The sequence below is a fragment of the Apodemus sylvaticus genome, chromosome 18 (assembly GCF_947179515.1).
Source record: "Apodemus sylvaticus chromosome 18, mApoSyl1.1, whole genome shotgun sequence".
NCBI lineage: Eukaryota > Metazoa > Chordata > Mammalia > Rodentia > Muridae > Apodemus > Apodemus sylvaticus.
In genome coordinates this window covers 66,761,667-66,787,501 of record NC_067489.1, presented here as the reverse complement: position 1 = coordinate 66,787,501, position 25,835 = coordinate 66,761,667, and the positions used below count along the sequence as shown (strand labels likewise).

At 42.8% G+C, this 25,835-nt stretch overlaps 1 protein-coding gene across 1 annotated transcript; it reads right to left on the bottom strand.

Moving 5' to 3' along the window:
- Positions 1-25,835, bottom strand: Atp6v1b2 (ATPase H+ transporting V1 subunit B2). The gene is made up of 14 exons (XM_052162816.1): positions 25,652-25,835; positions 17,954-18,009; positions 12,691-12,789; positions 12,115-12,208; positions 11,905-11,982; positions 11,555-11,694; positions 11,280-11,381; positions 10,630-10,727; positions 10,345-10,468; positions 8,067-8,217; positions 5,657-5,739; positions 4,879-4,983; positions 3,176-3,305; positions 1-1,274 (listed from the first exon to the last, which is right to left on the bottom strand). The coding sequence occupies exons 1-14, from the start codon at positions 25,785-25,787 to the stop codon at positions 1,135-1,137; spliced, it is 1,536 nt and encodes a 511-aa protein (XP_052018776.1). The 5' UTR covers positions 25,788-25,835; the 3' UTR covers positions 1-1,134.

Below are 25,835 nucleotides of genomic sequence, written 5' to 3'. Positions count from 1 at the left end.
TTTCATTTAATTTAACATTTATTTTCATTTATAACGAGATGTCACATTTTTCTACATTAAAATATAATCATGCTGACCCCCCATCCCCTCAGAGAAAAACAACTGGAAGGTGGAATGCAGAGAGTGGGTAAGTTATGGCTGCCCCTGAGAACACACAGCACAGAGACCCAAACAGCAGACACGGCAGAGGCACACAGAACACAGCTAAGAGCTCAAGCCAGGAAGGGACAGGAATGAAAGAAACAGTGCTACACGTGCCACAAGATCACCCAGAAAAGGTGGAGCAGAGTCAGAAAGCCTGGGGACTGACCAGAGTGTAAAGTGCCCATTACCTAAGGCAGGCCATCTTCACACCCACCTCAGGATCTGGAGGGCAAGGCGAAACCTAAACCACCATAACACATCGAGCCGAGGATGGCATGCAGGCTTTCCTTAACTGTACCCCAGCTTTTGCCAAGTCTCAGTTCCCCTGTGACAGTAGCCCAGTGGGGATCAGCACCAGGCGAGTCACCACTGCAGGAGAACTGCGCAGTGTCGCCTGATTCTGTGTGGGCGGGCCTCAAAGAGAAAGACGCCACACGGGATTCCCAACTCACAGCACTGGCAGAAGGAAACTCTCTTCATAAGAAACACAAGCAGACAGTAAAACCCATCTGCACAGAGCAGAGGACACACCCACAGGACGCGAGCACTCCAGAGGGAGGCTCGGCCAAGAGCCTCATGGTTCTCCTGAAAGGATCCTTCCAGTCTCCACCTTGCCCCTAAATTTGAGACTGAAGCATTTTAACTTCAAAACAGTGATACTCTTAAGGGAGTTGAGAGGTAGGGTTTGGGAGACCCAAACAAGACATTATTAGCAACTAGCTCTCCACTATATGTACAAATAGATACATCAGTACGCAAACTTCACCCCTCAGCTACTTTAAAGAAAGCACTGAAGGTGAGGTTTTCTGAGCAGGGATCTCTCAATCTGTGAGCAGTTTAAACGTTGAACACTGGCACAAGAGTTACCTAGCCTTTGTTTTTAATTACAGGGTAACAGGTAAACTCCCACACACAGGTGGGACGGAGGAGTGCGAAGGGATCAGGAAAGAGCCAGTACTTCACAGGAGGGTCACGCCACACAGGCGGCAGCTAGTGCTTCGCAGAGTCTCGAGGGTAAAACTCGCTCAGGGTGCTCTGAGGGATTCTCTTCAGCATTTCTTTGGGGAAGATTCGAAGCAACTGCCAGCCAATGTCCAAAGTCTCATAGACAGTTCGGTTTTCATAGGGCCCTAAAATATTAATAACGAATTAATGGCAGAGTACTTCCAATTGGCCTGTGCTACTCAGCATTCTGTCTGTGGACTAGCAAGCAAGGTAGGCATAAAATACAGGAAAGGAAACATGGGTTAGGATTCGAGACTCCGTGTAGAAATGAGGGCACCACGTATGTACGTACGTGCCACAGAGGTCGGAGGTGAGGAGAGGGGTTGAAGTAAACAGAGGCAGAGAGGTCCTTCAACAATGCAAACTAGACCAGCATTCTGTTCAAACTAAACCAGGTCAGCAAAAAGTGGATTGTAGGGCACAGGGCACAGGAGAAAAGGCTATGCTTGCAGGAATCCACGGAGATTCTGAGAAAGCCTTAAATGCCAAAAAGCAGACTATATCACAGGCCAGTGGTTTTCAAAACTTAATTTTGAGACAGGGTCTCATTGAGTGGCCCAGGCTAGCCTCAAACTCAACCACTTAAATGCTGAAATTATAGGCCAACCAAATCATTATATTTAATACAGCAGACTCCCCCTTTAAAAAAAAAAAAAACTTTAACCACAAGATTAAGAGTGGCTGGAGTTCTGTGTTCCTTTCTCTAGATAACAAGCATATTTTTAAGGTTCTGCATTAAAAACAAAAACAAACAAAAAAAGAAAGAAAAAACTAAATTCCAAACAAGACCAACGGTGTACAGGTCAGTGAGACACCTGCTCAGCATGTGTCGGATCCATCTATGACCCTCAAAAAACGAAGCTACTGCGCATCTGAGATGACTACAATATCAGTAATGAATGCAAATAGATGCGATGGATCCTAAGTGTCACCACTCAAGGTGTTATTCCAAAGTAGCATGCTACCCTAAGTACCAGTGAAGAATGGCGTATTTCTAAACCTCAAGAGGAACAACAGCAAGACTGAATAAAACAGCAGATAACCCACACGCCATGCAAGGAAACTCACTGGAGGGTTCTTATAGGAGAGACAAGTGAAATTATTTATTAATAGTCACCCTCAAGCCGTGAGAGTGGAGGGAGCTGAGCCGGGCCAAGCTCGCCACAGCAAGGCTGGGACCGAGGGCCTCAGAGCTCAGGGCTCAGGGCTCATCTTCACTCTCACCCAGGGACCCTGATCTCTAGTCCCACCTGTCTACTGAGGCAAAATTAGCACCCTCAAGATGACTGGTTGATTCAAAAGCAAATCAAAGTTTGAGAACTCCTGGACAAAATAGTGTAGTGAGAATCAAAAGTAATAGAGCAAGAGCACTGTGAGTAATTAATTACCAGATCCCTAGGGAATAGGGAAGGTTAAGAATGCTGCGCAGTCAACAGGACTAGTGAGTTATTACCAAAAGACAAACAAACAAAAACCCCAAAAAACAAAAAACATAAAGAAAGCAGGAGAGGTTGGGGAGCTAGAGGACGGTTGGAACTGAGATGGTAGACACATATCATCTTCTTCACTGCACACATGCATCAGAGTCTCCAAACAAACGAAACCTAAACCACCCAAAGTGCTGCCCAGCAACTGAGAAAAACAACCACACGAGACCCAGAGAGCTCACAGACCAGACAGCGGCAGGCAGGGAGGGTGGTCAGATGGGGAAAAGGCTCATCCTGGCCACTAGGACCTTAGGGATAATACCATAAAAAGACATGCTTGTAGCAGGTAGAGGTGTGGGAGCTGAGAGACCGGTAAAGACCATATACAGCAAATTAGTCCTCATCAGAGCAACAGTCAATGCTTAGGAAGGGGAGGAAAAAACAGCAAAAAATATTGTTGGGCCTTCTGAACTATAATTACAGACTCCCTGCAGTGTTCAGAAGGCAGAGGGAAGAGAGTCAGAAGTTAAGGACAAAGACAGATTTGCAAGAAGCACAGAACAACCCTGAGACATTTTGTTTGAAGGGAATCATCTTACCCTGAGTAATGAAGTTTTTCTCAAACTTCTGCAGAAATTCCAAGTAAAGAAGGTCATCTGAGGTCAGGGCTTCTTCTCCCACCACAGCCTTCATGGCTTGTACATCCTTACCGATAGCGTAGCACGCATACTGAGGAGAAGAGAGGGGTGTGTCAACACGATAGCGTAGCACGCATACTGAAGAGGGGAGAAGGGCACGTGTCAACAGCCCAGGGCAGACTCGGCCACTGCAGAAAGCTCCCAGGAAGTATTCATATTATTATAGTCTCCCTCAGGCATGCAATGCACAGACATTCGTTTCCAACACTGCAGAACTATACCTCCTCATACTGCCAATGAATTCCTGATGGACAGAAACAAGATACAGAAGCCAAAGAGAAATCTCTGCGGGTTTCTGTAAAATGCCTGTGATTTCACAGGCTCCCATTCCTAATGGAGAGCCAGATATTTTTCTCTAAGTTTGATGTACAAACTTGAGGACATTAAGGACTTCATTGAATATATACAACTGTAAGCTTCAGTGTCCTGTTGGCTGCTTAATATGTCATATAACAAATATGTGATGGTATATCTGAAAAACCTTGATTTAGCAGAATCTGAAAAATAACATTGCTTTTTGTTTTTATTTTCATGCTTAAAATTTTATCACATTTCTTTATTTAATGCACATGGGAACACACTAAATATTTTTTATTTGTGAGTATGCATGTGCCATGGTATGTGAGTCAGAGGACAATTCAGAGGAATTGATTCTCTACTTTTTATATGAGGGTACCTGAGATGGAACTGTGAGGCTTGGTCACAAGTGCCTTTACCCATTAAGTTAAGCTGCCACCATTTTTTTTTACTTTTTAATTTAAAAAACTGTGGACTGCAAGATGGCACAGTGGTTAAGAACAACTGGTTGTTCTAGAGGACCCAGGAACCAGATTTGATTCCCAGTAACCACGTGGCAGCTAACCAGCCTCATTAACTCTAGGTCCAGGGGATCCCCAACCTTCTCTGGTCTAGAGATCATATAGTACACAGATATTCATACAAGTTTAACTCCAATAACAATACATAAATAGATGAATAAATAGGGATAGAATATCCAATAAAATAAATTTTAAAACTACATATAATATTAGAAATGAGTTATAGGTTTGGTAGTTTTCTTGTTGCTATTACTGTTTTTTTTCCCTGTGACAGTGTCACTGTGAAGCCCAGGCTAACTTGCCATTGTAATTCTCCTGCCTCAGTCTCTGGAATACTGGGATTCAGGTGGATCCTGCCCAAACCTAGCAGGTGATTGGTTTTATTTTTCAAAGATTTACTTTATATGCGTGAGTGTTCTGAATGTATGTATTTATGTTTACCACTACAGATCTGGTAACCTCCAAGGTCAGAAGGTGTCAGTTCCTCCAGATCTGGAGTTACACATGGTTGTGAGCTGTCATGTCGGTCCTTTTCCAAGAACACGAAATGCTTTTAACCACTGAGTCATCTCTGCAGCCCACAAGCTTAGTATTTTAACCTTGATTAGCACCATTTTTCTGAAACAAAGGCTGCTTTGATCCAGAGAGTATTATTCCAACCAAATCAACAGTGAAGCTCTGCTCGTATGGGAAGAAGAGTGACAGAAGAACAGGCATGGGTGAGCCAGCAGGGGACATCTGGAGAACAGCGCTGCTCAGACCTCATCCTTACAAAAGCTCACGTACCAGCTGGTTAGACACATCAGCGTGATCCTTTCTGGTCATCCCTTCTCCAATAGCTGACTTCATTAGCCGAGAGAGTGAGGGTAGCACATTAATAGGAGGGTAAATCTGGGGTACAACAGGAAGAAAAGACCCTATGTAAATGTCAGGCTTTCCTGTGCAGAAACATTTAAAGTCACCAGTCCCTTGTGTCATATCACACATTTACAGGCATCTTTTCCCAGACGAGGTCTGGTATCTTCCCTCTCGGGAAGCAACAGTAGTGAGAGACACCTGGAACACAGTATTTCTTTGGAGAATCGGATCTGAGAGAGCAGACTATAGAGAGCACAACACTGTTTTGGAAATCTACAGTCTCAACTGCCTAGACTTCCAGAGTATCCACCTAAACAGTCTTCTGCAAGGACTCAAAAAATCTACAAGCAGAATAAAAAGATTATAATAATTTCCCCAAAAAGATGACTTTAGAAACCTGATGCAAAGCCAGCAAAAGTCGTGTTTTTTCAGATCATGCACGACAGTAGCACTGTTAGCATAGAATTCCCTGAAAACACAAAAACGATCCTTGAGGCAACTGATCCCATTTAAAGGCAAACATAAAAATGGTGATTTTTAATTCTGACTCTGCCTAAGAGATTTTAGCTTATAGAAATGACGTGTTTACAGCCCCATTAAAACAACTCAAGCAGATTTGTTCTAAGCACAATGGTCCCAGAAAGCAGTCAGTCAGCAGCCAGTGCTGCGCAGCCCAAGCCCCACAGCGCGGCTCAGGAGTCAGTACCTGTCTGTTGTGCAGCTGTCTGTCCACGTAGATCTGGCCCTCAGTGATATATCCAGTCAAGTCGGGGATGGGATGAGTGATATCTACCAGAGGAAGACAGAGGGCATTAAAGTATCTCTCACCTGTCTGTCAAGAGCTACAGAGAATACTTTTCTGTGGTGACATATATATATATTTGTGCTGTCTAATATAGTAGTGTGACGGTTAACTTTGTCAGCTGAATACAACCTGGGAAAAGTGTCTTGGTTGGTTTGGTCTGTGAGCATATCTGTAGGGAATTATCTTTTTTCTTTTTAAATTTTATTTATTTAATGTTTGAGTGCTCTGTTGCATACACACTGGCAGGCCAGAAGAGGGCATCAGATCCCCTTAGAGATGGTTGTGAGCTACCACGTGGTTGCCGGGAATTGAACTCATGACCTCTGGAAGAGCAGCCAGTGCTCTTAGCTGCTGAGCCATCTCTCCAGCCCAGGAATTAATTAAATCAGTTCACATGAAGAGACTCTCCTCTGGATGAAGCCTTCTGCAGCAGGGCCCTGTCCTACTGTGACACAGCGAAGGTGCTGAGCACACACGTGTCCCTGCTCTTAACCACGGGGGACGTGACAGCTGTTCAGAGCTCCTGCCTTGACTTCCTTACAGCGAGAGACTGTAAGCTGGGTTATAGACGGAAACATGCCCTTCTCCTCCTAGGTGCTTCTGTCACGGCATTCTGTCACAGAGACAGCCATGGAAGCAGGACAGAGCAGCGCCTACTAAACATGGCTGCCGAGCACTCGAGCACGGCTAATGGAACTCAAGGACTTAGTTTCAGATTTCATTTTAATCAAGTTGAATTTAACGCAGGGCAGCATGCCTAGCAGTTACCATTTCATTTGTGGGTCCAACCTGTGCTGCACACTATGAAGTACACTGGGTTTCCTGCTAAAACATCAAGTTCCGTCTTAAGCACACAGCTTTATGCAGATGCGGTGTGCACAGGCACGGCAGTGCTGCTCAGACAGCATGAGGGCCACGCCATGTGTTGTGTGGCTAACTTGTGGATGAAGACAGCTGCCTGCCCTTCTCAAGCAGGCTGTGCCTATGCCACACGCAATGCAGAACTGCCACTGTGGGCTTCGAATCCAGACCAGGGGCTGCGGAGCTGTGGCTTCTGAACCTAACGGAGCACTCTACTTCCCTGTGCCTCAGCACCTGGCGAGGCGCAGACCAGACATTTACAAAGCGCTCTTAACGTCTAACATGATGCTACAGGGAGCTGTTTTCTCGTGATATTTTTTAAAAAAAGATATCTGCTTTATTTACATCTCAAACATTATCCCCTTTCCTTGTTACCCCCACAGAAACCCCCCACCCCCATTTTCTTGACCTGACATTCCTCTACACTGGGGCATCGAGCCTTCACAGGACCAAGGGCCTCTCCTCTCAGTGTCTGAAAAGGCCGTCCTCTGCTGCATATGCATCTGGAGCCATGGGTCCCTCCATGTGAACTCTTTGGTTGGTGGTTTAGTCCCTGAGAACTCTGGGGGTGCTGGCTGGTTCATATTGTTGTTCCTCCTATGGGGCTGCAAACCTCTTCAGTTCCTTGGGCCCTTTCTCTAGCTCCTCCATTGGGGACCCTGTGCTCAGTCTATTGGTTGGCTGTGAGGTATGGGTAGTAAGTTGTTTTCTAAAACATTGTATAAAAGTAGCTTTTAAAAATAAAATATAAACAAAAGGGCCTGATGGTAGAGGAATTCTGCGGAAACCCTCCCCCGTGCCCCCAGTACACTCAGCCTTGCTGCTGGGGCTCACACAGGCCCAGGAGATGCCGCGAGCTGCTTTGTACCCAAACTGCAGTCAAGTTACATCTATGCTCCTCACTGCAAGTTCAACTATTTACTACAACTATGACTGGCTCGTAAGAAAATCCAAGTAGCTTGCATTAAGTAGAAATAATTCTTCATAACTAAAATAGTGCTCTGAAAACAGCAGACATTCAATTAATATACTCATAAATGAAAATTTTAAATTCAAATTACAAAGTAAATTGCTTTTCTTACAAAAAGAGTTAAGGACATTTAGGAATAATCTAACTGAAAATGGTATTTTGGTATAAGTATCTAGTTAAGGTAAACCTCAGCGGTCAAGCTCTCAAAAGATTTGTAACTTCTGCCCTATCAAGGGCTAACAGCTGGTTTGTAATAGGAAAGGCACTCGGCACCAAGCCCGACCACCTGGGTTCTCTAGGACCTCCACAGTAGGGGAGAAGGAACTCTGGCCAAGTTGTTCTGCCACTGTGGAAAGCATCCCCCCCACCCCATACACATGAATAAGTAGATATTAACACATATACACACATTCTATATACACACATTCTCACAAATACGAAGCCCTTGCAATGAATAAGTCTAGTGCAATGCAAACTTACCATCATTGGGCATGGTGAGAATAGGGATTTGGGTAATAGAGCCATTTCTGCCTTCCACCCGGCCAGCGCGCTCGTAGATCGTGGCTAAATCGGTATACATGTAGCCTGGGAAGCCTCGCCGACCAGGAACCTCTTCCCTGGCAGCTGAAACCTGATAACAAATCAAAGGAGGAGAATGTCAGACATGTCAGAGTTAGAAAAAGTCTGCTTGGAAGGTTTGCTTGAATATGCCCAACAAAGTACTAACTTACATGTTTGTAAGCAAAAATGCTGAAAATTAGAATGAATCAGAAATTCAGTTGGGGCTAGAAGGGTTGATGTTACTCTCAGATTCTATTCATACAGTCATTTCCTCTATTTTAAGTTTGCTAAGGACTATACTGTTACTCTGAATGGATAGTAATCTTAGAAGTTTAGGGACACAAAACAACTTAGCTATTTTTATAAGGCTTCACTTCTGTGTTTAAAATAACTAAATGAATAAGTAATAATGGGTGACAAGAATAAATACTATGTGGATAAATAATTCTGTCAAAGCAATTCAGTTGGGTGTGGTGGTATGCACCTGTAGTCCCAGCACTGGGAAGGCTAAGGCAGGAGTCTATAAGTTCAAAGACAGCCTGGACCACACTGAGACCCAGTCAAGGACAGTTAATTCCAAAGCCTACATTTTCAATTCATTAACTATGTCATGTTGCAAAACAATCCATTTTTATGTAAGTCCCAACAAAGTCAAAATGAGGAGCACATACCAATCACCAATCACTTGTTACACTCATACTTTGGTCAGTCAGATCTTCACAACAGCCAAACAAGAAAGTTTATCTCAAATTTGCAGCTAGAACGGAGCCTCAGGTAAGCTTCCCAAGATCAAAAAGGCAGAACCCATTGGCAGAGGTGGAGAATGCCAACACTTTGGAGAGGCAGGGAGACAGAAGTTTAATCTCAGCTACACGGGAAGTTTTCAAGGCCAGACTGGGCTACACACACCTACTCCACCGCGCAAAATATAGTTAAAGGTCTTCCTTAGAGACATTCATGAGGACTCTGCCATCACAAGAACCTCAGAGGATTACCAATGAAGGGTCCGTCTTGTTACTCAAAGTGTGACCCACAGACCCGTGCTCATCGCTGCACAATAGAGACGCCACAGCACTCTGGAAGAACACCTGGACGCTACTAACCTAACCCTCAGTAAACCTAGGTTTGTAAATTGTGCATCTTTCAAAAATATCTTTCTCTTAGCTCATTTTTGCTTTCCTTAACAAAGGTGTGGATCTGCTTCAAAGAAGGGAAAACTCTAGTCTTTCACAGAGTCAACATAAACACTGTGACAATGTGGTAATGATCTTGGGACTTTAAAATACAGGTCATTAGAGAACAGGTTTCCTCAGTCTTTTCACATTGTACTCAAGAATTAACTTATTAAGAATACCAGGAATTTGTCTTAAAATATCCTAAAACAGACAAGTTCCTGGTATTTTACATTTGAAACAGAGACCTGAGAGGCCAGAGACATGGCTCAGCAGGTTAAGAGCATCTGCGCAGGCCCTGGGTTCAGTTCTAAGCACTGGCACTGGGAGCCTCACAACCACCCATGTCCAGGCAATGGACACCATCTTCTGGCCTCCAATGAGCACACACAGACACTCACACACACACACACACACACACACACACACACACACACACACACACACACACACTCACCGTACACATAATTTTTTTTTAATTAGGAATTTGAAAAGGGTTAACACACAGTGTGGCCAGAAGTTCCTAGAATATAACAATACCACCAGCTTGGGATACTTTCTTACTTCTTCAGCCCTTGGGACAGTGACAGTGCGGTAAGCTGGCTATTAATTTTAATCTCAGCCTCAACTATTTCCAAGTTGACAGAGACAAAAAACTGTACTTTTTTTTGTTTTCTTAGTATAGAATAGAATAGAGTTTATTCAGGGCATGGGATGGGAGTTATTGGGGTAGTGGAGGCAGAGAAAGGCAGAGGGAGAGAGAGAGTAGAGAAGTAGAGGCCGGCCATGACCACGTGGAGGGAGGAGGAGGGGAGGAGAGCCAGGAGGGGAGAGGCTGAGAGTGAGAGAGGCGAGAGGAGGGGGAGGACGAGCTGGGAGCTAAGAGCTGTACTATCTGCTTTGATGAATCAATCATAACAAGCTCAAAAATGTGATTAAAGAAAAACAGAAACCTACAAAAGATCAAGAGAACCCTAGAACTTGACACGTTTTGTTTGAGAAAAAATAAAGGAAGAAACAGTTACCTCTCGAAGCGCTTCAGCGTAGGAACTCATGTCCGTCAGGATGACCAGGACATGCTTCTCACACTGATAAGCCAGGAACTCAGCTGTGGTCAGAGCCAGGCGAGGAGTGATGATCCTCTCAATGCTGAAAGGGAACCCGAGGCCCAGGTCACTCAGAAACCACAACCACAACAGGTCGGAAACAGCAGCAGTTTCCTTGTGGCATTCTTAGCACACAGAGAGGAAGACATTACTTTAAAGATGCCTCTGTAGGCAGTTACTCAAGGAGAAACAAGTTTTACTTACGTTGGGTCATTAGCCAGATTCAAAAATAGGCAGACATTGTCCATTGAGCCATTTTCTTCAAAGTCAGATTTGAAGAACCGGGCTGTTTCCATGTTTACCTAAACATCAGTGACTTCATCAGTGCGGCACAAAAGAAAAATTCTCAACATCTATTTCTGATGAAGGCCAAGCTCTAAATCTAAATTGTTCTATGTTTTAAAAATTCAGGCCCTCTTTCTCTCTTTTCTCTCCTCCTTCTCTTCTTTCACTGCATGTGTGCACAGACCTTTCTCTCCCCACCTCCCCCAGGGTGAGTCCCTGGCTTTAATCCTTGAGGCCAGTGAATTCCCAGAGAGCAGCTTCCCAATAAACCTGCCTTTATTAGAACCCAACACACACACACACACACACACACACACACACACGTACATACATACATACGTACGTACGTACGTACGTACGCACTTTTCAAGCATCCATTTTTGTAAGTCAGAATAAAGCACTTTGGCATGCAAAGTATTATTAGGTTTCAACTACATGCTAAATCTGACTAAGTTTTGCTAAAATGCCAAGATGTAAAGTCTCTGAGAATAAAGTTGATTATGTATAGTTTATCACCTCTTTCTAATAGGTTATTTTTATGTTATTCCCAAACACAATACCATACTTACTCCCATAGCAGCAAACACAATGGCAAAATTTTCTTCACTATAGTCCACTACATCTTTGGATTTCTTTACCAAACCAGCCTGGCGACAGATCTGAGCTGCAATCTGTTAAGGATGAAACTAAAAATCATATCCTGACAACAAAATAATTTATTCTTAACTCTTAACTACTTTAATTAGTACCCTGAATAGGGTACTAAGAATATCAACTCCGTGCTAGGTAAGCAGATGTGTACATTGTCCCCACGACAGGGCATAGCAAGCACACCAGCTCTCACCTCGTTGTGTGGTAAACCAGCAGCAGAAAAGATGGGGATTTTCTGTCCCCTAGCAATACTGTTCATGCCATCGATGGCAGAAATGCCCGTCTGAATCATCTCTTCTGGGTAGATGCGACACTGAGGGTTGATTGGCTGGCCTGACGTATTCCAGAAAGGGAAAAATGTTAGTATGTCTGCACACTGGTCATGGATACAAGTGAAATAATTAAAAGGTCAGAACTATGACAAAGAATTTCTCTGTATTTATGCATCTACTTTAAATGCTACCATAACTATTCTCTATCTTGCAAGACTCCCAGTAGACAGAGTTACTTTCTCCAGCACTGACACCCATCTACTGCACATACCCATGATGTCAAGGAAGTCTTCAGCCAGCACCACAGGACCTCGGTCAATGGGTTTTCCTGATCCGTTGAATACTCGACCTATACAATAGCAACAAGACAGAACAGAGTAAACCCAGTATTCCCAATCTGTGTTTATGTTTCTAGATTTTAAATAAATATGGTCAAAAGAAAATAGATCTGTGTACAGAATGAATCGTGACAGTCACTTACCAAGCATATCCTCAGACACTGGTGTTCGGAGAATGTCTCCAGTAAACTCACAGGATGTTTTCTTGGCATCTATGCCGGATGTCCCTTCAAATACCTACCAAGGAAGAGAATCAGTTACAAGGGTAAAAGAAATTTAGGTCACCAAGGGGCCTGCTTGCAGGGTCAAATATCACAAGGGGCTGAGGATGTGATGATGCCATTTATGTGTAAAAAGGATGGTTAAAAATAAGAACAATGAAAAAGAAAGAAACTTAAGGACTTTTGGTCATAGAAAATTAAAAAACAAACAAACAAAAAACTAAACAAAAAAGCCAAAGAACTCCATCTGTCTACTTTTACAAATTTTACCTGCCACTATTCTAGAATATCTTTTGGGTACATGTTGAGAAACCTCTTTCTCTGTAATAAAATAACATTAAAATGTAGAAAATTTTAAGGACTAAATCCAAAAGAACTGAGTTAGGTACCATTCTGGTAGCATTCGGTCTTTAGTAATTGTGGCTTCTATCACCATCCTGTCATGGAACTACGTGTGTTTGATTAGGAAATGCCTCAACGGTTTTGAGTGATGCTCACCTGAACCACTGCTTTGGAGCCACTGACTTCTAGAACTTGCCCACTTCTTTTTGTGCCATCTGGTAATGTCAAGTGGACAATCTCAGCATATCTGGGAAACTAAGGAGGAAAAGAGTGAAGGATCAGTACTCAGCATCCTAGAAGCTCCCCAGGCCGCTCTGTGCGTCTCTGCATGGCCTTGTTGTCTATGCACTTTCTCCACCTTCAACAAGTGCATGGGGAGAGGAATCTGGATCCCTGTAACTTATATTTAGTGCTATACAAAGTGGCAAACTAGTGCAAGGTTCAGACAGAAGGATATTATCTTACAAAAGCACAGCAATTACATTTAGTAATTTTCCTCTGTGCGTACAGGTTTTGAAACTGCAGAAAGATATAAAGTTACCAACATTTCTACCACTCATAGAAAAGAATGATGTTCACTGGCCTCACATAAGAGATGAAAGATAAAATGTTATTATTTTGAAATATTATCAGACTAAGATAATGTGCAACGTCTCCTTCAATCAATGCAAACAGATACATATCCTCCTAAGTAAGAATGCAACATGTGTATCTCTAAGGCTCCTTCCTCCTGCAGCCCCAGCCAGCAGTACACTGCTCATTTCTGAGACACAGTGATGTTAACTCAAGCTGGCCTCAAACTCACTGTCTACATCTAGTATCCAGTGTACACACACACACACACACACACACACACACACGCGCGCGCGCGCAACCTCAAAGCTGGGACTACAAGCTACTGAACTACCTACCATACTGAGCTAAGACAAGGTTTTATGTAATTAGCTGACAAAATATTTGATGTATTATTGGACAACTTGCTTTATTGTATTGACATTTTGAAATAATACACTCTCAGGCTATTATTCATAATCTACCAACATGGTTTATTGAAAGATGTATCATTCTATGTAATTTGATGGGGGAAATCTCTTCAATCAAATTATTGAACATTAGGACTACTAAAACCTTTAGATTTTGGAGATGTTAAAATGTTAATAAATGAGGATTTTAAAATTCGAGTTTATACAATTGGCACTGTAAAAGTCTACTAAGTAAGCTGGGCATGGTGGCGTACAACTTTAATCCCAGCACTTGGAGTCAGAGGAAGGCCTGCTCCAATCAAGGTACACAGTGATACTCTGTCTCAAAAACTAATAAAAGAAAAAAATCGTGCAATGGCCATATCATATTTGACTCAGCTGTTCACCTGATGAAACAAAGGACTATCCAATATTATACTTCTCAGCCTTACAACTCTGCAGAAGTTAGTAAGCTACATTCTAGCAATGAATCTACATCCACATACGTGACAAACTGTGGGCAAATTTTCTCCCCAATTATTTTGCAAAGGTACTAAGTAAACTCACATTTCTACTATTAGCAAAAAACAAAACAAAAAAACCCCAAAAACCAACCAAAACAACAAAAGACCCAAGAGCAAACCAGCCAACCAATGAAAACACCCTCCTCAATTTTTGCCAATCATTTTCTTTCTTCCTCATTTGTGGTTTTATAGAATGTAGACATTAGTGTTCTTATAAATGATGTTTGTCTTTTAATTTTGCTCATGGTATTTTCTGTCCCACAAAGATATGAAAGATATTAACAGAATAAAATTTTTATTGTTCCTTATGATTTAATCTTTTATTCAGGAAAAGCTTCAACTTGAAAATCATAAACAGGTTTTCAGTGTTGGCTTCTAATAGGCTGATGTTTCATTTATGTGGATTTAATTTCCTGTTTTTTTCCCCATTTTTCATTTGGGAAATGAAACATTTGACTAAATGTTTCCTGTACCTCGCAAAGCCCAGTTCACCAGCCACAGTGCCGTTTGTGCCAGGTACAGTCCTAGGACTCACAGGGCTATGGCAGGAGGTACAGTCCTAGGACTCACAGGGCTACGGCAGGAGGTACAGTCTTAGGACTCATAGGGCTACGGCAGGAGGTACAGTCCTAGGACTCACAGGGCTACGGCAGGAGGTACAGTCCTAGGACTCACAGGGCTACGGCAGGGGGATTGATGAGTGCCAGGTACAGTCCTACAGCAGGGGATACAGTCCTACAGCAGGGGATACAGTCCTAGTACCCACAGGGCTAAGGCATGGGGTACAATCCTAGGACTCAGAGGGCTAAGGCAGGGGATACAATCCTAGGACTCACATGGCTACGGCAGGGGGATTGCAAGTGCCAGGCCAGAAGTGGCTACATAATGAGGCTCTGTCTTGGGCTACGGTGGTTCATGCCTTTGAACTCAGCATTTTTGAGGCTGAGGCAGACTGATCAGGTCTACAGAGTAAGTTCCAGGACAGCCAGAGATACACAGAGAAACCCTGCCTCAAAAAACAAAACAAACAACAACAACAACAACAACAAAACCCAAAACATGTATGAGACTATATCTCATAAAGGAAAGACAAGACAACCGAAGGTCATCATGTTCATGGCTGTTTGGGTCCCACAGCCTTGTCACACGGCTGGGATCACCCATTCACTACGTCCCCGGCTTGCTCACCTTGTCTCTGACCGTACTGGCTGGTCATAAGCAGTTCCCACAAATCTGAGTGTACCCACCCAGTCACAGTTAAGTGGAATTACTCAAAACAAACGCCATCTCCAGGTACTTTGAGTAAGCTGCCTGGTCTTCTCTAGACAAGGTGCATCTAGCAGAGACTACAACGGTTTCTGTAAGCTGATTCTGTGTCTTGAGATCCCGCTCTACGTTACCGTTTTAATAGCTGATGACTTGAGCTTTTGTGTAACCACACGGGAACAATGGCTGTGGCTTTCTTTCCCACCCTTTTACACTCTCACTCCTTTCCCACTGCTTGCTAATGTCAAACTCAGGATGGACAGCAATTGGGACCTCAAGCAGTCTCATCTTAGCTTTAGTTCAGTTCTTGGTCAGAGCTCCTAAAACCTCTGTAATTTCCTAGTAGCAGGAATAATCAAGAGGATGTTAAGCCTTTTATTATTCATAGGAAGTCCTTTCAACCTCACTAGAGGTTGAAACTTCAAAGGTCACCTTACTGTGGTGACCTTTGAGAGCCTCTAGGGACCATGGAGGATGTCCACTATCCGGAAAACCAAGCACCCAATTAGACATCCCATCCTCTGATCTCTGAGGAAGGGAAAGACTGCAGATTGACTTAGTCAATACTGGCCAATAATGTGATCAATAGTTACATAATGAATTCCCCACAAAAATTTTGACTTTAGAGCTGGAAGTTCTATTGTCTGGAAACAACGTAGCCACAAGCAGTCTGCTTCTCAGACTGAAGCCTCAGTTCTCCTTGGGACTATATATATTTACCCATCTGGTTATTCATTTATACTTTTTAGTATACCTTTTAAAATAAATCAGTAATGGTAAATTTACAGTGTTTCTGCTCTGCACGAGCTATTCTAGCAAATTATGGGAAATCAAGAGACCTTCTGATTTATAGCCAACTCAGACAATAGCTGTGTCTACTTAAGATACCCACAATTCATTCATGAAGCAGGTACAGTGTGTGTATGTGACAAAGTCAGTGGAGTGTGTAAGAAATGAAGCAAATTTCAGGTCTACTAAAAAATTGAACTCAATTGTTTTGGAGAGAGAACCTGTCCACCTGGTGTTAGCAGTACTGAGAGCAGAAGCCAAGAAGAAACAGAGTAGCTTTCACTAATTTAAAAAACAATGTTACTAGGGCAGTGGTTCTCAACCTTCCTAAGGCTGTGACCTTTTAATATAGTTCTTATGTTGTAGAGACCCCCAACCATAAACTTATCTTGTTGCTACCTTATAACCAATTTTGCCACTGTTATGAATCATAATCATAATGTAAATATCTGATATGCAAGATATCTGATTTGGGACCCCTGTGAGAGAATGGTCCCATCTACAATGGGGTCACGACCCACAGCTGAGAACCTGTGTACTGGGGACTCCTAAGTATCCTGAAGGGCTGTCCTTTTGTGGGAAGGGGGAGTGGGGCCAGGAGGACAGGTAAGGCTTGAGGGCTTTCAGTCTAGAAACACAAGTATTAGTTTTGGGAAAGAGCCTGTATCAAAAATCTATGCAGAGAGTGGTAAAGGATACCTCCTTCTGACCAGAGAGAAGCGAAGCGTGCTAGGTTTACCCTCAAGATTACTTGTCAAGAATCCCTTGTCATACATAAAAACATTATTGCAGTGATAAAGGGAATATGCACTTTGCCTTTAAAAATGTTTCTCAGGCTGGGCGGTGGTGGTGCACTCCTGTAATCCCAGCACTCTGGGAGGCAGAGGCAGGCGGATTTCTGAGTTCGAGGCCAGCCTGGTCTACAGAGTGAGTTCCAGGACAGCTAGGGCTACACAGAGAAACCCTGTCTTGAAAAAAAAGCCAAATTAAAAAAAAAATGTTTCTCAGTTTAGTTTCTGCTTTCAGAAAACATGTATGTGTTAAAGACAACATACATTATCATCATTAGCATCTGTTTACAGACTAATAATTGTGTTTCCCTCAGCCCTGCTCCAACAGCCACCAACAGAACTCTAGAAAGCACATTATTTAAATTACTTTGTCTGATGTTTTTCCTTTTGTCTTACTGAAATATTTTTGTTTGTACCATTTATATTTATTTTTTCTAATATTTCGATTATAAAAACCAGGTAGGAAGCGTAGTCCAGAGTAACCAGTTAGAAACTAGACTCTAATCTCCTTTTCTAAAATCAACAATAAGCTCATAATAAACATAGACAGAAGAACATGTTAAATAATGACCCTTACAACTAATTTTGGACAAACTATTCTATATAGGGTTTTAAGCCACTATTGAGATAATCTTTTCTTGTATATTTATTACTTGCATGCCCATGTCAGGTTCTCAAAGATAAAGTACATTTAGTTACTCAAGAGTTTAACATTTAATGGACAGGAAAAATATTACTTTAAAAAAAGCCCATAATACAAAGGACGTAAGATGTCACATCTCTGCATAATATGCGTTCGGTTATAAAACACTTATTATTGCTGCTTCCTCCTATAAATCTATTAAGTCAGATCTTTCCCCCAACTTTGAAGGCAAGGTACTTAGACAAGGTACTTAGAGGCCATAAAAAAGAATCCACATTCAATCCTGTACTGGAATCCAGTTTTCTGACTTTAGGTCTTTCTTTCCTATAATACTTACAGTCATACTGAAGAATGGTTAAAAATTCATTGGTTAAAAAGACAAACTTAACGAGTACTGGTGAAATCTGAAGTACATCAGTGGGATCATAATGGATGTGCCGTTACCTTCACATGATCTAAGATCACTAGTGGACCATTCACTCCAGAGACAGTCTTGTAGGCTGGAAAGAAGAGAGTCTTGTTTAGTGAAACAGCGGGAGCTGGCATGGCTCTCTGATTCTAACAAAAACAATCCTTCCCTTCATTTCCCAAAAACTTGGATATTCAAAAAGTTATATGGATTTGTAACAAGTTTTAGAATATGACTGCTCCTATGTAACCTTTCAATACCCATCTTCAAAGACATTTGAATCTTAACTCTAAGCCACTGTTCTCAAAACCCAGGACAGAGTACGCACCAAGGCTGCTTCCCCTTATCATTAGTCATTAGGGAAATGCAGATCAAAACAACCCTGAGATTTCACCTTACACCAGTCAGAATGGCTAAGGTCAAAAACTCAGGAGACAGCAGGTGTTGGCGAGGATGTGGAGAAAGAGGAACACTCCTTCACTGCTGGTGGGGCTGTAAGATGGCACAACCACTGTGGAAATCAGTCTGGAGGTTCCTCAGAAAACTGGACATGACACTTCCGGAGGACCCTGCTATACCACTCCTGGGCATATACCCAAAGGATTCCCCGGCATGCAATAAAGACACATGATCCATTATGTTCATAGCAGCCTTATTTATAATAGCCAGAAGCTGGAAAGAACCCAGATGCCCCTCAAAGGAGGAATGGATACAGAAAATGTGGTATATTTACACAATGGAATACTACTCAGCAATTAGAAACAATGAATTCACAAAATTTTTAGGCAAATGGTTTGATCTGGAAAATATCATCCTAAGTGAGGTAACCCAATCACAAAAGAATACACATGGAATGCAATCTCTGATAAGTGGATATTAATTAGCCCAGAAGCCCTGAATACCCAAGGCACAAATTGCATAACAAATGACTCCCATGAAGAAGTATGGAGAGGGTCCTGATCCTGGAAAGGATTGATCTAGCATGGGAAGGGAATATAAGGACAGAGAAAAAGGAGGGAGGTGATTGGAGAAGGGATGGAGAGAAGGTTTATGGGACATATGGGGAGGGGGGATCTGGGAAAGGGGAAATCATTTGGAATGTAAACAAAGAATATAGAAAATAAAAAAAAAAGTTCAGTTCTCAAGGGCAGGGAGAAAGTGAATCTGACGGCAGTCATGCAGCCTGAGGCTTCCTGGCAGCAAGGGAGGGGAAAGGAATCCTCGACAAAAGTAGTGACAGAACCCACAAAGAAAGGCTGAGAAAACTGGCTGGTAAAGCCATTATGAAACAGAATACGAATAACAGAGACTGTGTGGAAAGACAGTGAGAAAGAGAGAGAGACAGTCAAAGCAAAACCAGCAGGGGTCAGGTAAGCTAAATATTCTTGTTGCTTTTTAAACAGGGCCTTACTTTGTAGCTCTGGCTGGCCTTGAACTCACAGAGATCTGTCTTTCCATGCCCCAAGTGCCAAGTGTTGGGATTAAATTCTTGTTTTTGAGATAGTTGAACCCTCAAGGCCCAGTGGTCTTGAACTTGCAGCAACCCTCCTGCCTCAGCTTCTCAAATGCTGGGAACTGCAGGCACAAGTAACCAACCAGCCGAGAACGATAGTCTTTAATTTTTTCCTTTTAACCTTTACTTCTATGTGCATGAATGTTTTGCCTGCACATATGTGCAGTGCCCGTGGAGACCAGAACGCAGTGTTGGATCTCTTACAGCTAGAGTTAAGGTCAGTCAGTGAGAGTTGCCATGTGGTGCTGGCAACCTTCTGGAAGAGCAAACAGTGCTCTTACCACTGAGCTCTCTCTCTAGCCCAACAAAAATATTCTTAAAAAAAGAAAAAGCAAACCAAAAAAAAAAAAACCATAAACAGTCAGACATGCAAGCAAGGGGTGGGAGGGAAACAGAGAGACTGCTGAAATGGCTCAGCAGATAAAGGCGCATGCTAGCAAGGCTGACAAGGTGATCCAAGCTCCAGGCCTCACACGGAAGAGGGAACAGAATCCCAAAAGTTGTCCGTATCTATATACTTACGAGTATATACACACACAATAAATTATTGAACACAGATAAATTTAAACATATATACAATAAAAAAATTAAAAACCAGCAGGGCATAGTATCCCTGACCTATAAACCAGGAAGGTTAAGACAGTTTGGCTACAGAGCAAGGCCTTATCTCAAAAAAAGAACAAAAGCATGAAATATTACTACCAGGTTAAATTAAAGAGACCAGTATTACTCATTGCAAAGTATGCCCTAGAAGGAACCACCTAGTCTGCGTTCCCTTATTCTCATATACATATTTAAATGTTTAGTTATAGTTTATTCCTATGTACTTGTGGAAGGCTGTCTAAATTTTATGTATACCATGGGCTTGAAGGGGCCTGCTAAAACCAGAGGGAGTGGATCTGTTGGAACTCAAGAGGTAGAGGTGGCTGTGAAATGTTTGTCGTGAGTGCTGATGTTGAACCCAAGTCCTCTACAAGAGCAGTGAGTGCACATGGTTTCTGAGATAGCTCTCCAGCCCTTACTCAGTTTAGAAAGCAATTATCAAAGCTAATAATCATTAACCTTGCTGGCAAGGTTCATAATTAGATACAAAATACTTAGGAAAACAGCAACGTTAGCAGACAACTTCAAAATTAGCTATATCTTATAATCAGAAAAAGAAATGCATTTCTTAAGAAAATACACCATAAAGCCTGAAATAATTTATGTGAAAATATTAACTAATCAGGAATGTTTCATTTGTCTGATCTGAGTAAGATCTTCTAATTAGCTTAAACAAATATTTCAGGCACAGATGACATCTTCCTAAGAATGAGGAAACCATTTAGTAAGCAGTCTGTCCATGCAAGGGGCTTCCAATCCCCTCCTCCCAAGGCCAGGAAGTAAGGATCTCGGGACAGACTCTGGGACAGAGCAGGCAAGGCCCACTCCACACTGAGACATTTAAACACAGACAGCAGACGTTCTCTTGACTGTGTCAGAACTGTCATGGCCTCAGTAGCAGCTCCCCGATGGAGAGACCCTCTTTTAATAGCGTAGATAAGAGGGTTAAGAACTGCGGCATTTTGGGCTGATTTTAGGAAAGCACCCTCTCAGCTTTAAGATAATCTAATACTGTTTTTAAAAACATGTAAGTTCAACAGTTTAAGAAATTCTTCCTTGTTTTCATTTTAAAAACTCCAAATACTGTTTCTCAAAGACTTTCTAGAACTGCTGCATGAGAACAGAACGTGAGCTACATCTTCAAACTGTCTCTTAAAAAAAAAAAAAGAAAAAGAAAAAGAAAATCTCTCCAGTTCTTAAAATTCTCTGCTTTTAAAGAGACCGTATTTTCTTTGAATTTCTAGTACTGACAACTATGGCTCAGAGTCTCATGGTTAAAATTCAAACTCATTATACACTATGAAGTTTTGCCAGTCACAAGAAAAACCCATGACCAAGAAAAAGAAGCATTAGTCACAGCTTTTCCTGGAAACACTGGAGTTGACATCCACTACAAAGACAAGGCTAGGAGGTCCTGAGGTCAAACCCCAGAACAGTAAATAGGAAAAAAAAATCAAATTTAAAAAAGAATTCTAAATTCACAACAATTAACATATAGCATTTGAAAAGTCAATAAGCAAACACTACAAATTTACTAATTAACAGTAACCGCTTCATTATTCCTGGTTTTAGAAGAGAAAGGTCATTTTTAAGATAATCCACGCACCTGAACCTGAAGCCTGTCTCCAGCCACGTGGGTGAAAGCAATCCCTAAGCTGAACGAGCAGCATGTCTGAGAGCTTTTATTTCTAGGAACTACACCCTGAGCTCAGGCAAGGGCAGCGCGTCCTGGAATCTTAGCACTTTGACTGTATTCAAGCCAGCTGAAGCCACACTGTCTCAAAAAAAGAATTATGTAGCAACACCACCTGCACTTCAGCTCTGAAAAGAGCCGCTCACAGCGCTGTGGGGCAGGCAGGTTCCCTGGGGTCGACATTCGTCACCGTGGCAAGGCTACTGATAAATCAAGCAGAGACAGAGAGGATGCAGTTTTCCCTCACTGGCAATCTGAAAAACACGGGAGACCTAGTGTGGTACAGATGAGAGACTCATCAGTTTAATTTAAACAGACACACAGAGACTGAGCCAATAGATCTCATAATCTGAACTAAGTGAAAATACTACCAAACCTTTTAGGAGAGTGAGGCGCATTTTTACTGAGCATTTTCGGATTATTTGATTTTATCTTTACAAAATACTGTGAGGCAGGGGTCATCTTACTACTAACTTTTAAACACCAAAGCCCTGAGAAGTGCCGCTACTGGGGCCTCCTTAGTCTCAGGCAAGCTTGGCCCCGGCTTTCCTGTAATTAAGGCAGTTGCTACTCTAAGGTCCTGAAACACCTCTACCTGGTAACAGTGTAACCGAAAATACCAAGATCACACACTTACAAGCATTTGCACTAGAAACTGATGCAAAAGACAGCTTGAATTAAGCACGTCAATCCTTTTCATGCCAATGAAAGTATTCAAAAAGAAAACCCAGCAGGGAGAACAACGAGGACCACCTTTTATCTCTCAACAGTACCAGTTTACCTTCCGTAAGATAAGCAAAGGGAAAGAGATACCAGTTCAGAGTATGGCATCCAGAAACATCCACCACACAGCAAAGTCACTGACAAATTACCTCCCTTATGGCAATGCAGACACATGCTTACCTTACACAAAAAAATTATGGAGTCCCACTTAGAAACCATGATTTTATTTAGAAGCTGAAAAACAGGATAGCTACTATACTGCATAGCAAGTTCCAGTCCTGCCAGGGTTACTGAGTAAAACAAGCAAGCTGGGCGTGGCACTGAATGAATGACTTTAAACGCAGCACTTTGGAGGCGGAGGCAGAGGCAGAGGCAGAGGCAGAGGCAGAGGCAGAGGCAGAGGCAGAGGCAGAGGCAGAGGCAGAGGCAGAGGCAGAGGCAGAGGCAGAGGCAGAGGCAGAGGCAGAGACAGAGACAGAAGCCGAGGCAGAGGCAGGCAGATCTCTTTGAGTTTCAGGCCAGCCAGGGCTACACAGCTGTTCTCAAATACACAAAACAAAACCAAACCAACTTGCTCAATAATCTATCAATAAAAAACAAAACCCCAGGAACTATGAAGATTTTAAAGAGCACTGGGCAGTGGTGGTGCACACCATTGGTCCCAGTGCTTGGGAGGCAGAGGCAGGAGGATTGAGGTCAGCATAGTCTACAGAGTGAGTTGCAAGACAGTCAGAGCTACATAGAGAAACCCTGGCTCAACACTGAGAAACCTGTCTCAAACCATATATATATGGAGAGAGAGAGAGAGCGAGCAAAAGAGCACACATAATCTATTAGATGATTAGCTCTTCTTTCTGCAGGGAAAGAGGTTGTTCAACACTTCTAACACCCTTAAGGATTGTGACACATTTAAAGCAAAAACCATTGCACAATAAACCCTAGGTCTTTAGGCGCCACCTTCATAGCAAAACAAAAGCTAAGAAAGCCATTCCTTCTATTGTGCAAGATCAGAGCACTAACCTAAGCAGTGCACACCCGAGATGTTCTAGAAGAAAGGCAAGTAGAGTCACTTGCGTTTTTGCTGGGGTTCTGCTTTGTGACATAAGAAACTTAAGGTCAGCTGATAGATACATGGGTCAAGAAAAGTGGACCCAACCAAGCTCACAGTATTTTGCTCTAATAGCTTTGTAGATATTGTTGATCTTCCTTTACGTTTAAAAGGGCAAAGTTTTCTTTTTACCTTGTGATGTCAGAAAGTCAAATGATGTGCTCAAGGTTAGTTACTAATTTCAAGCCTGACTATTTTACTTTCCATTTCTTTTCAACAGCTTGAATGATTTTTTATATTATGCACCTACAATATCTAGAATTTTTAATAATCCTGAACTTATTTTTAAAACAGGATCTAATTTTCGCAGGGCAACTGCCAAAATTACTCCATTCAACGAGTATGTATCAATTAATTATGATTATTTAAGATTGTATCATCAAACTTTTATAATAAAAATTGAGCTGTTAATATTTAAATTTGACTAAAAATGTGGCAAAAACAGTAAATGATATTTAAATGCAGTATTCCAACCCCCACAAACCCTATCCATATTTAAAACATATATACTGAACTATTAGGACGAATTGAATTCCAACTTAGAGAATTTACAGAGCACTTCCTAAGTGGCCAAGAGGCCACTAAGTTGCAAAGAGGCCAAGTCAGGCAACTTTCAGAGACAGCTTAGTCAGCAGAATCGTCCTGTGAACAAACTTCAAACATTGGCCAAGCACATGTATATGGTGGAGAAACAGTACTCATCCCTGACGGTCTTGTACCTTAGCTATGGAGTAGTCTACGCTCTCTGAACTGACTCTGAACGACTTATTATATGGAAACAGACCATTATACCCTTGTAACATTTTTTTCCCTAGAAGCCACACCAGTGTCTCCATGCTCCGGCCAGAGCAAAGCAGACACACCAAAGACAGTTCACGAGAGTCTGTAGTTCTCAGGTCTGTCCGTTTTCTCAACATTTCCTTCTGCTCACATGAACCCCTAACAGGCATTCTCTAATTCTAACAATTATTCTAAAAAATGCTTAAAAGGCACACCTCAGCAGTCCACTCTCCAATGGTTTTTCCTTCCCCACACTGCAGTGTTATCACATGACCCACTCACTCACTGACAGCTCAGCACAGGATTAGTCAGGCAGGAGGGCGCCTAGCTAAAACCCTTCAGCTGAAACGCTTTTTAACCAATGAGCCACCCACAGAGCCAAGCTGGCAATTAACCAGTGCAAACGCAATCTTATTATCTGGAAAACAACAGATACTTTTTTTTTTAAAGTCTTCTTTCAAAGCTCTCTGCCTGCCGTGAACCGAAATCTTCAGCCAACAAGAGCGAGCCGTTTGGGAATGACTGACTTGTCTACTTATACAAGGCTTATCGAGGTCTTTAATAATCACTACGGTTACGCCTATGCACATTAACAGTGGAAAGCAACCTTCCATTCAACTGAGTCTGGTAGCTGGTCAGAAAACGAAGAAACAACAGAACACCAAGCAAGGATTAAGAAAGTCGATTTTTGGTTCCTCTTTTTCCAATCATTAGATGTCTGAAGCCTGGCATGGCTTCTCCTTTCCAGAATCTTAGGCGTCTCGCTTGTAAAATGAGAGGGTGGGACTGTGCGAGCAGGGTATTTTTCAGCTCTAAGGTTCTCCGGTATCTAGGTGTCCTCCTGTGAAGCGGTCCCTACAGATTAAGCCACATCTCCCTCTAGCCGCGGCGGGACTGCCCACGTCAGCGATGACACTACACCTTCGGCTCGGTCCACCTGCCCAGAGATCCTCGGGGCAAAGGGGACAGAGTGGGCGTTCCCTAGACCAGGAGACATTTAAATGAGGCCAGGAGCAGATGAAGATACAGTGACAAGAAGTGGCCCTCAGAGACAGACAGTGCCTGACAATACTCTAGCCCAGAGAACTCGGAGAGGGTAGGGCAATCATCAGGAGCCCACTTAGCCCACGGGAAGGTTCCAATCGGTGCTCTCACCCTCAGCCCGCCTAAGTCACGGGAAAGCTCACGCAAAGCTGGAGAGGTGCTTGTGAACTGAGCGATGGGGGAAATGAATCCCATTCCCTCCCCGCTGGCTGAACAGGTGACGGCACAAGCCAAGGGCTTGGTGGACACGCTCACTTTCCCGTACTCACTGAGACGAGGCTGGGAGAGGTAGTTCCGGCTCACCGCCAGCGCCTGCTCCCGAGCTCCGGCCATCGGCCCACCGGTGGGCACGGGCAGTTCGGGTGCGGCCCCGTTCACGATTCCCCGCATCGCTCGCAACGCCATCTTGTCTCCTCCGTCCCGACTGGCCCCGCAGCAGCGCGGCGCAGGCGC

Bases quoted from the DNA above. Each gene is read 5' to 3' on its own strand.
- Atp6v1b2 (XM_052162816.1), bottom strand. From the start codon at position 25,787: ATGGCGTTGCGAGCGATGCGGGGAATCGTGAACGGGGCCGCACCCGAA. The intron at 12,790-17,953 runs GTAACGGCACAT...TTTCCTCCTTAG, and splicing joins TGATCTTAGATCATGTGAAG to TTTCCCAGATATGCTGAGAT. The intron at 10,469-10,629 runs GTAAGTAAAACT...GTTCCCTTTCAG, and splicing joins AATCTGGCTAATGACCCAAC to CATTGAGAGGATCATCACTC.